The following is an 11,955-nucleotide window of genomic DNA, read 5'->3' as shown; positions in this document are numbered from 1 at the left end:
CATACTGATATCAAGCTACCTTGACTTGACATAATGACATATGATATCAAGTCTTGTTTCCAAAGAAGATTTATGTATAATTCTGATCAAAACTACAATAAAAACAGTAGCTAATATTGTAAAATGTTTATATATATATATATACAATGTAATTTATTCCTGTGATGTATTTTCAGCATCATTACTCCAGTGTTCAGTGTCACATGATCCTTCAGAAATCATTCTAATATGTTGAACTGGTGTTCAAGAAACATTTTTTTTTTTATTAATGTTGAAAACAGTTCAAGTTCAAATTCATTAGTTCAAAATAACAGCATTTATTTGAAATAGAAATTTGTAGCATTATAAATGTCTTTAATGTCACTTTTGATAAATTTAATATATCCTTATGAATTGAATATATCCTATATTTTATAAGACAAAATTATTAGCCACAGACTTTGTATACCGCAAAACAAATCATTTTCTTTTTTTCTTGTCTTTTATCTTGTTTTATAGTAAAAACATATTTAAATCAAGATACATTTACTTAATGACATATATTAAGTCTTGTTTACAAAGAAATCTAACATATGTTGTGAAGATTTAATTCATAAAACAATAAAAATGGCAATTGGGGAAACAAATTATTTTGTTAGATTTCTCTTGAAATAAGACATGTCAGTTTGCTTCTTAAGTAAACAGATCATGAGTTGCCACTTTGTTGCACACCAGCCTTTTATTATGGTGTCTATTTCATATTTACGCACACCTACGAGGTGCATTAAAAATAGACCTTGGCTCATCACTTTACAGGTCAGTCCCGTCCTGTGTAAGCTGTAAAATCCATGACCACACTATGTTGCCAATTACGCATACACCTCATTCTCTGCTTTACAAAATGATGGAGACACACGCATGTCAACTAACCTGAACATTAAGTCAACCTTCTCCTGTTCAAAACCTCCTGACTTTATTCCAGTTACATTTCCTTGCAGGACATTGATGGTAGTTAAACTCTGAGAGGATTAGACTTAACCCCTTTATTTATAGGCCAGTGAGCAATCATTTGAAGTGGAGTGTTCTTGCATTTCTGCATTTAATGTTTGACAGGGCATTCCCGTGATGTGTTCTGTGCCTGAGACACAGATAATCCTGTGCACTTTGACTATAGAGCGTTGGCCTTTGGTCTCTACTGCTGAGTGGAGGTTGGAAAGATCAGAGATGCTCCTGAAGGACAGTGCTATGTCCTTCTTGTCCACTTACAAATCCAAATCAATTCACTCCAACACTGTTTATTGTTCAAACTTAGGGTTAGTGGTTTGGACAAACCAATAGATACCAAAACAGCTTCCAAGTGCATATACTGTGCCTGCTGAGGATACAAATTCAAGATTATGGATTGCTAAACAAAATGGATTGCTATATTATAATAGTAATGTTTGAAATCAACCCAAACAAACACACCCTCTTCCTTCATTCCTCCGCCCCCAAAATGCACAAAGAATTGATGTCTCTTTATCATAGCTGAAGCAAAGCAAAATAAAGCAAAGATGATGAATGAACAAGGAAGAACAAAAAATGAACATACAGTACACAAGAATACAAGCAAGAGTTGGTTGTTAGTCGCCAGCAGCAGCACACCAGCTCCAGACTAACAATGACTCAAAACTGTCCTGTTATTAAAGCTAACATTACAACAACAGCATGTCTTGGTTCTGTGAAACCAGTGTTACTCACGTGTGGAGCAAAAATAACCTCGGCATCCATTTTCTGGCCTTCCCTCTTGGGTTTCTCCAGTGCTGGTAAGCTTTTCTAATATTAACGCTGGTCCTTGCCTGATCATAACCCTTCCTTTTCCAGTGATATTCCTCTAAACTTTTCTCTTTTGTAATGTCTCTCAGCCGCCTCCACAGTCTTTCTTCAAATCTCCCTCTTGCTCACTCTCTCTCCACCCCCATCATGAATAGACACGCCCCCTACTGCTGATTGGCTACAAGTGTGTTGTGCTGCTCGGTCTGATCCACTTTCAACAGCGTTTCTCAGAAATCGTTTATATGATGAGAGAAAACCGAGAACCAATTTTGTGTGCATTATACATGAGACAAAATGTTTTCAAACTTTAAAGTTTATGGTCCAATGCAGTTCTAAATCATTATCTATCATTTCCACCTTTAGGTACTGTTTACTATTCCAACAAGGGTGCTAACATTGAGAGGTTCTACTTAAATGTGTCTTTACAGTAACAAAAAAAAACAAAAAAAAAATATTTTCACATTACTTTAATGAAGACAGCTCATCCGTTTCTGTATCATTACAATTGTATAAATTCACAAGAAGTGCCAAGACACTGTCTTAAATGTCATGTATGATGAGACAGTCAGAATCCTGACAATGAAATGCACTGCAGCTCTATTTGTTTGGGATGCACACAGATCATTAGCGGCTGAGGATGGAGGTCTTAACAGTGTCTTTAATGCCACTGAAGCGTAGGGACAGTTTGTTCCCTTCACACCCCTTCATTAGCCAAATGCCTGTCGACCGTGGCCTCGATTCTGCAGAAATTGTCTGTACGGTATATGGCACAGATAGATGGTCATATTTCACTCATTTTAACACAAACATGCAATCTTAGAAATAAAGCTTCTTTTTTGGCATCAATGGTTTCATGAAGATCCATCCATGGAATCGTTCCATTCCACAAAAGTTTCTTTATAGTGGAAAAAGGTTCTAGATTTTTAAAATGTTCTTTACACTAAGAAAAAAAATAGACAATTTAGGAACTGTTCACTGAAAATGGGATGCATGGGAAGACTAACGAATGGCATACTCTTCAGAGGTCATCTTAGATAAAGAAGTGTATATTTTAGTAGCATGCTGTCCAGAATTCAACTCCCTTACAGAGTTATATAGTTATCTCACAAGGTTAACGCAACGTCTTTATATATCTTCTGCAGCTGTAGTAAGAAATACCGCAATACACATAGGACGCTTTGGAGTTTTGTGTGTGTGTGTCTGCCATATGACTGAGCCTTTCTGTGTCCTGAGAGGCTGTGAGAATGCAGACGTCTCCCATGCTGTATGGCTTAATGCCTGGGGGGCACAGGGACACCGGGGCCCCTGGCAGCTGGAGCTCAGAGACTCAGATGGGGCCCGTCTAAGCAGTCACTCTGGGACAAGAGATAGAGAAGCCAGAGAGACAGCACACCTTGAGAGGAAACTGGCAGACGAAAAGAACAGCCAGAGTATTCCCAAGACACACAGTCATACAAACGTATTTAAAGACAGATGCATTTGTGATATAAACATATGGATGTACAGTGTTTACATATAAGTACAAATTAAGCGACCCATATTGGGCAGTGGAGATGGAAAAATATGCAAATATATTAAATAAGATACAGATTTACCGCATTGTTGTCCTCGCCATGTATCTATTTTCACTTTTAGGTCTAGTTGAAATAAAATAATGGAATGGGGCTGAACTCCAAAAATCACAATAAAAATAACTCATGTAGGCTTCTAGTCGTAAATCTTTTAAAGTCATATAATAGCTTTGTGACCAATTATTATTGAATAGATTATAAGTTAATACGATGCATCTTATGTGGTTCTTTTTTGGTCATTTTTGGACTTAAATCAAGCATAGTAGCGTTAGTTCTGGCAGGTCACGTTAGTCAAGCTCGCATCAGCTGACTCTCAGCTGATCCACGTCTATAGGAATACGACGCCTATCACCGTATACATAAAGCTCCTTCAGTATTATCAGCAGCTATCGCGTTTCTCAGGAGCTAATTACCCTCCTCCATCCCCAGCTCCTCCTCTCGCCCAGTCAGGATTTGGCATTCTGATTCCCCTTGAGTCAGAATAAATTCTCGAATTATGTTGTACTTTAAAATCTTGATTTAAATATATTTGCAAACTTTCATGTTGGTTCTGTTCTGTTTACCCTAAGGGGGGTTATTGCTGCTCTCCCTGCTCTTAGGCTGCATGGATGCGCAGGGAGTTCTCGCCCAGAACGGAACCATACTGCCAATCCAAACTGTATGGTAATTGTCAATCGTATTTGACGGTAGTGGTCCTGACAGAAAGTCCCCCTGTGGTGAAAATTAAGCTTTTAACATTGTTTATATGTCTATGATGTGTTTAAGACAAACAATATCTCACGACCAATTCGAGTGAGTACAAGGTTAAGGCTAATTCATTAAACCCCAATTTTTCTAAACCCCAGTGATGGGTAGGTTTAGGGGCGGGGCCAGGGGTAGGTCATTCATACGAATTGGGCAACTCGTAAAATATGTAGGATATAACCAAAATCTTATGTATTTGTACGAATTAGCCAGCTCGTAAAATATGTTTGAATTGCCGTGAGATCAGGTTGGTATTTTCTTCTTAAAACTGCACGGATCTAAAGACTCTCAAAAACGCGGTTTGAAATCGCTGGTGTTTCTGACATCACAAACTACCTTGTAACCAATCACATCAACGAGTGGATCTCTGAGCTGGTGTGAGTGTAGGCGGGACTAATTTGCATATTCATAGAACCACGTATACTAAATAAGGCAAGGGTCCAAGATATTTTAAAGCATTAAGATTTTTTTCTTAATAGGAAAAAATGTTTCAATATGTATTTTTGGTGATCAAAGATAAGTTTTAAGGGATATAATTATTGACTACAAGGGGACTTTAAATGCTCCTTTAAACAGTTCTAACTTGTTTAATTTTATTTACATCATTTGAGGGTTTGGAGAAGACACAAGGTCTTCAGGGAGGGACTGATTCAAGCCCTCTAGGTCTCTGAGGAAAAGGAAAGAGAAAGACACAAGAGAAACAAGAATCCCCAAGGCTGAACGTATTTTTTAAGTCCTAAAGGAATCTGGGTTCTCTCCTGGGATAAGACCATCAACTTAACCTCATTTATAAAAACAGATGTTTGGTGTTTAGTCACATGTACTGGAGAACTGATGGATGAATTGTAAACGTTACAAAGTTAATGCTCATAAGATGTTAATTCAAAGAACTTGCAGTAAAATGCATAGAGAAAACACTGAAATAAAAATGTAAATTTACACGTTTATTTTTTACATTTTATTAATAGGCTTTTGACAGGACAGTTTGGTGCACTCATTAGATGTATTTGTTTTTTAGGTCACACCCCATTTGAAACTAGAATAACTTTTGGAAACTTGGGAAAATCAGCGTATCAGTGGCTTATAGTTGTCTTTGCACTGAAGTTGGGTACGAGAAAATATTTTTTTCTAAGAAAGAAATTACTGTTAACATCTACAAGTTCTTAGTGTATTAAACTAGAGGGAGGAAAAAGACTTCATTTCATGAAACAAAAACAGCATGTAAACATGCATCACTGAAAGAAACCCCTTAAGACAATGTTTTTGTGACTATCTTCAGGCCATAAACTCTGCGAGGCCTAGTGAAAAGGGGAGAAAAAAATATACCGGAATGCTATTGTTTTAGTGTGCATAAATCATTGTTCACGTGATGACAGAGGTATTTTCTGCTCAGGGCTCAAAACCTGTGACATGCTGGAAGCAGGGAACAAATTGCAATTGCAAACTGTATATACTCAACCTTTACCTTTAGGCAGTGGGTCAGGTAATCCTTACATTAACTGGCTTACTAATAAATGTTGCATCTTCACCATGTTTGCCTTCTGCAGGGCATCTTACTGGAGACGGCTGGGCTGCAGACATGCACTTGGGACATTTGATATTACAGTATCTCCAATAATAATCCAGGAGTCACTTCACTGGAGGTAAACAGATGGAGCTGCAGTTTTGCCTGAAGTAATACATGCCAGATTGAATTCACTTCTGTCTTTTGCAGGAAATAAATAATGCACCAAAGCTTAAAAAAAAAAAAAAAAAAAAAATAGTGTGTGTGTGTGTGTGTGTGTGGGTTGGGGGACAACAATGGCCATAATTACAGAAATCCTGAAACATTGGTTTCAAAATACAACTCTCCAATACTTCTCATCTGGTGTGTGAATTAAAAACAATTGTGTAGCAATTATTCAGACAAAAAAAAAGTCAATCAATCAAGTTTTATGGACGATTTTTTACTTTTCGGCAAAGTATCACTGAGAAGAAAAAAATATTGGCTCAAATGAAGTGTTGGTGCCATGGACAACATGGTGTCATTTAATTTTGTGAATTAAATTAAAATAAAAGCATTTCACAAGATAAACATATGCATGCAAGCCTCTGTGGCCAAGCCAAAAAAGAAGGTCTTGGTGATAAATTATCTACTATAATTATCTATTATACTGCATTAAAACGAAGACTGCAGACTTCAGTTAGGTTAGACAGCATATTGAATTTTACGTGGATGAAAACGAGGCTGTGAGGGAGAGACTTACAGTCTTTACAATGGCAAGCGCTGGTACTCCATCACGTAATTTTCACAGCCAATTCCAGTTTGTACTGAAAGTTTTTTTTCCTTCTCGGAAAGAGGTTTAGTAAGCAATCGGTATGTTGTTAAATAACGTGGTATTCTCTCCCTCAAAGCCTCGTTTTTATTCATGTCAAAAATTAAATACGGCACTACCCTGATTAAGGTCTATAGGACTAATTTTTGTAGTTATCGTTAAATGACTGGTAAAATTCAGTGAGAAACGACTGGAATAGGTTATCAAATTATCAAACACATTTTGACCCTCATCTAAGCAGCTTCAAAGGTTGGCCTGAAACATCACTGTCTTACCAGCAGATCATCATGCCAAAGCTTCTCAGGTTCAAAACAAATAAGACTCATTATTGGCCAGCAATGGGAAATTTGTGATAATCTAAAGTATAATTACACATCTATGTATAACTATATATCAACACTGACTTGTAGTGCTTTCCGTAGTAAAAACATTAAACTATCAAAGCATGAAGTTCATATTCTAAATAATTAGAATGTTTCCTCCAATATACTGACACCAGACAAAAACAGCCACAACTTGTACAAGTACAGGCGTTGTCCTGTGACTGCTTCAAAAACAATTTGGGTTAAAAGGCTCAGCTTCAGCTGAAAAAAAAAATCTGCAGCAGCTCATTCAATCAGGACAGGAAGAGTTCTTTGACCACCCACAAAAAGAACAGTTAAGGAGGAAATCCGAAGTTTGTTTCAGGGACTATGGCCATCAGTCAGTGATTCCTCTATGTCCAGTGTTCTGTGAGGTAGAGCTGCAATAGATCAGTCTGTGGCATGGCTTCTGAGGGAATGGAAGCCATGGAGTTTATCAGGTAGAGTTCCACACTCTTCGCTCAGGTTCATAGCTCGTCATGGTTCCTGGTAAGGTCTTCGCCGTAGTTAGTGGCTTGGCTGCCTACAAACATGTTCCAGTTCTCAAGAATCTCTTCTTTGGTCAGCATCTGGTCCTGAAAAAAAGTAATATTTCATATAACGCATTATTATAAAACAATCTCTCCTTAAAATTGATGATCAATTAACTTGTGTGTTCTTTATACATAAATACACTAAGCTTTAAAAACTGGGGGTCGGATTTTTCCATTTGCTTTATTTCTTCTCTATACGCGAGTAAAGTTGATTTTGCTGTATTTTTCAGAATTAAGATAAGCTGTCTTTTGCTTGAATATACTCGTGTGTCAGTGTCATCTTTGTTTGTTTGTTCATTTGCATTCTTATAATAATAATAATAATAATAATAATAATAATAATAATACGCCTGGAACATTTAAACCTCCTCCACTGCCCGTTTTTAAGCATCAGCTCCCAAAGTGTGTCCAAAAATAGTGAGATAACACTCCTAATTTGTGGTTTTTCTTTTGGTTTCCCTTTTAGTGATCGGTATAACCCCTTAATCTTGTCAGAATTTGTAATATATATATATATATATATATATATATATATATATATATATATATATATATATGTTACTTGGACTATTATGCTATAGCCTATAGGGAGCAGTTCATGAAAACTATTCATATGAATTAGTTTTACAAATCTCTTTATGAACTTTTCAAAGCGTCAAAGTGGTAGTTGCGTAGCTGTCAATGGAGGGACATAACATCAAAAAAGTCTTAATTTGTGTTCGGAAGAACAATGAGAGTCTTACGGATTTGGAACAATATGACGGTAAGTAATTAATAACTTAGTAAGTTAGCAACTTACTAGTAACTTTCTTCTCTTCCTTATTAGTCGTGAGCACCACGACGCATGCGTGTGTGGTGATGACGCAGGAGCTGGCGTTCTGACATATGACCCGGAAACGCAGGTCTGTGTTTACAAGTAGAGGAAGACGCACGTTCAGATCATCAGTGCCAAGCGATGCCTACTGAACAGGAGAGTGTGTGCTGCATCGATTGTGATATTGTCATGCCACATCTTGAAAGTTTGGATAATTCAGACGAAGAGACGGCACGTGTATCTCGCTGTATAACAGAGGATCCCGGCTTTCCACACGCATAGAAATCCGTGGTGTTCTCGTGAATGCGCGTCGGAGACTGATATGGAAGAGATGAAATTGTTGAATAAAGTCGTTATTTTGTTTTTTTTGTGCTTTTTGTCGCTTCATAAAATTAAGGTTGAACCACTGTAGTCACATGGACTATTTTAAAGATTTTTTTTCTACCTTTCTGGGCCTTCAAAGTGTTAATTAAATAGCTGTCAATGGAGTCCCCCCTGAGCCATCGGATTTCATCAAAAATATCTTAATTTGTGTTCCGAAGATTGAGTACAGGTGAGTAATTACAGGTGAGTAATTAATGACAGAATTTTAATTTTTGGGTGATAACCCAAACCTTTTATGTATTACAGGATCAATACTAACATTTTGATTCAGGATTAGAGATACTCCTGGTGAGCATCTCAGAAGGTTCTTACCTTATCAGTGTCCGACTCGTATACCAGATGCCGGGCTTCTGCCTGCGCATGGTCATAGTCCTGCGGCAGGATCCAGTGACGAATCTCTTCTAGGTCCATCTTCCCGTCTTTGTTCAGATCTCTGAAATCTGAAAACTGGTCTCTCTCAGTCCTCACCCAGTCTGGCTCTGGACCGCCATCTTCATGAGCAAACATGTCCGCTGTAAAATAGCACAAAAAAAAACACTGAAAACATCTTCCCTTGGATGCGCAACATTAAAAGGATAATTTTCCCAAAAATGTCAATTCTATCAAGAGTTTCAGTGTCTAAAATTCACAAAAAAAACGATCATATCCCATTTAGAAGATTTGTAATACCCCACATGCAAAAATACAGATGAACCAACCAATGTATTCGTCCTCATCTACATGCCCATCTCCATTTTTGTCAATGTCCTCCAGAGTTTCCTGACAGAAGGGAGGAAAGCAATGAATCAGTTACTTTATGAAATACAGTCTGCATTATTAAACTGACAGTTGGTACCACCGTCTAAAATGCAAAACCCATAATCCAAATGACACTCACAAGAACCACAATTTCCTGCATGTGATCAAACTCCTCTGGGTGGAGGAAAGCAGTGAACTCCTCTCGCTCTGCAGCTAAATCGCCATTGAGATCTGCAGACTTAAACCTGCGTTCATCTCGCGGAAGCATCTTCTTAAAGCTGAACTGGTCTGTTGCATCTTCAAACTCCTCTGGATTGGCTGGAAAACAATTTCACTAAGGGATCAATCACAAAAACATTTAATCAATATTAAAACTTCAGATAGTTTGAGAACAGTGTGACTCACCAAGGTAGTAACCGTAAGTTGCTTGCTTATATTCATCCCATGAGATCTTGTTGTCTTTGTTCAGGTCATAATCAGTCCAGACCTTTGCAACGTTCTCATAGACGTAACGCTTCTGTACTCTCTTGATCCAGGCCTTGAGTTCATCAGTGCTGATATATCCATCAACATCACTGTCAATACGATCAACTATTTTCCTACAGAATTTTAAAAGTGCACAGAAAGAATTTTATTTTACATAGAATAAATATTTGCATATACAGTGGAGTTTTCAGAGACACATTTCTAGCTTTTCAGCTCAAATAGATTGTGTTATATTTCATTCCAATATAATTGGAAAAAAGTATACAAAGTTTTAATAATCAATCAAATTTTAAGGACCAAAATTGTCATTACTGTAATTCGTCTGTTTTTAGTAGTTCTCATTCTCAGTGGTGATTCTCATTCTTAAAGGGTTGGTTCAGCCAAAAGTGAAAATTATCCCATAATTTACTCACCCTCGAGCCACCCTAGGTGTATACCTTTCTTTCTTTCTTTTTTTTAAAAGCCAAACACAATCGGTTATATAAAAAAAAATCCTGGCTCTTCCCAGCTGTATAATGGGAGTGAATGTTACCTTAGATTTTGAAGCCCCAAAAAAGCACATCCATCATAAAAGTAATCCATACGGCTCCAGGGGGTTAATAAAGGCCTTCTGAAGCGAAGTGATGCAGTTTTATAAGAAAAATATCTATATTCCTAACTTTATAAGCTATAATCACTGGTTTCCGGTAAAGGCCGAACATGAGTCTAGTTCCGGCGGAAGAGTGACCTCTGACCCGACGCATGACGTAGAAGTAGTAATGTAAGCTTCGGTGAAAGCAGACGCCTCCGCCTGAACTAGACTTGCGTACAACTGTTACTGGAGGCCAGTGATTTGGTTTTTAAAAGTTATAAATATGGACTTTTTTCTTCTTTTTTTTTACATAGGCCACAGAAGGCCTTTATTAACCCCCTGGAGCCGTACGGATTTCTTTTATGATGGATGTATAGACTTTAAGGGATAATTTTAATTTATGGTAATACTACCATGATATTATTACATCAAATAAATAAATAGGCTATATATATATATATATTTATATATATATATGTGTGTGTGTTTCATATACTATATATAACATTTTATAATGTCACAAAATATATATATTTAACATGTATTTGCATTACAATGATGAGAACTGAGTGGTTAACTTTCATTTTCTTGGCTTCATTTTCTTTAAGCAAGATATCATTTATGCTTATTTTGGTTTGAAATACAACCGAGAAATGTTCTTGACAGGAACTAGAGTCCAAGACTGTCAACAGCAAATTATTTTTATCTCTGATGCCACGTTGTGATGTTAAGTGAGCCCTCCCATCCCATGCATTTAACAGTACAGGAGAGGGAGTTCTGTGGGAAGGGCACCCAGATTCATGTCTACACCCATTTCAAATGGAGAACATGTTACATTGGCAAGGAACTAGAAAAACCCTGATATCAAGCACCAAAAGCGTTGACATGCCAGTGTGGCAAACCATGCAGGGGGCATTTTGTTGACAACCATAAACTATAGACTCTCTTTGAGGTCAAATGAAGTAACCCTTACAATATATATTAAACCTGGTATTACATGCTCCCCACGAATATATGAACACAAATATTTCATTTCTAAGAACTGTGCACTAGATTATTAATCGATTTCTCCTTTTTGTGACCTAGAACAGTCATATGTGCTATTGCCCCACATGTAGAGATATGCAACAATACCGCTCAAGAAGGTCTGTTGAGCAAAACCCCCAATCTTACCCTAATCTGGCTTTGCTTTCCTCTGGGGTGAGCTGATCAAATGTGGTGGCCTCTTCTTTGCCCAGAAAGGCCTCGTGGTCGTACTGATAGCTCTGGTTATCTTCGTGAGGCTGTCTGCTCAATTCAGGCTCGTGATGAACTCTTTCTTTCCTAAGAGTGGGTTTCCCGTGCACCAGGCACGAGCAAACAGACAAAAACCATAAATACGTCGACACATCCATGTCTGAAAGACGCAATCCAACGCAAAGACAGAGTTTAAAACTGGCACAAAGTTAAAAGCTGTAAGTTAACTATTTAATCGACCGCCTTCAAACCCGCAGAAGCTGCGGCTGCCAGGGAGACGCGTTTCAATTACTATCAACTCGGAGCGAAACAACACAAGTCATCGGAACACGAACAAGTCATTTTCGATTCAAACATACCCGGCGGATCACTAAAGGCGACAACCAAACGCTGCATGGATGCGTGTC

At 37.6% G+C, this 11,955-nt stretch overlaps 1 protein-coding gene across 1 annotated transcript; it reads right to left on the bottom strand.

The window, feature by feature from the left end:
- Positions 1 to 6,034: 6,034 nt before the first annotated feature.
- rcn1 (reticulocalbin 1, EF-hand calcium binding domain) lies at positions 6,035 to 11,955 on the bottom strand. The gene is made up of 6 exons (XM_084110313.1): positions 11,486 to 11,955; positions 9,661 to 9,854; positions 9,395 to 9,573; positions 9,216 to 9,276; positions 8,830 to 9,029; positions 6,035 to 7,361 (listed from the first exon to the last, which is right to left on the bottom strand). Exons 1-6 carry the CDS (start codon positions 11,704 to 11,706, stop codon positions 7,254 to 7,256), a joined length of 963 nt encoding a protein of 320 aa, XP_083966439.1. The 5' UTR covers positions 11,707 to 11,955; the 3' UTR covers positions 6,035 to 7,253.

Source organism: Abramis brama (genome assembly GCF_963993115.1).
Source record: "Abramis brama genome assembly, chromosome: 3".
In the NCBI taxonomy this organism is placed as follows: Eukaryota; Metazoa; Chordata; class Actinopteri; order Cypriniformes; family Leuciscidae; genus Abramis; species Abramis brama.
Note: the sequence above shows the minus strand (reverse complement) of the source record. Positions and strands in the feature narration are given on the sequence as shown.

Bases quoted from the DNA above. Each gene is read 5' to 3' on its own strand.
- rcn1 (XM_084110313.1), bottom strand. From the start codon at position 11,706: ATGGATGTGTCGACGTATTTATGGTTTTTGTCTGTTTGCTCGTGCCTG. The intron at 9,030-9,215 runs GTTGGTTCATCT...GCTATTTTACAG, and splicing joins AGATGAGGACGAATACATTG to CGGACATGTTTGCTCATGAA. The intron at 7,362-8,829 runs GTAAGAACCTTC...ACTTTTTTTCAG, and splicing joins ACGAGTCGGACACTGATAAG to GACCAGATGCTGACCAAAGA.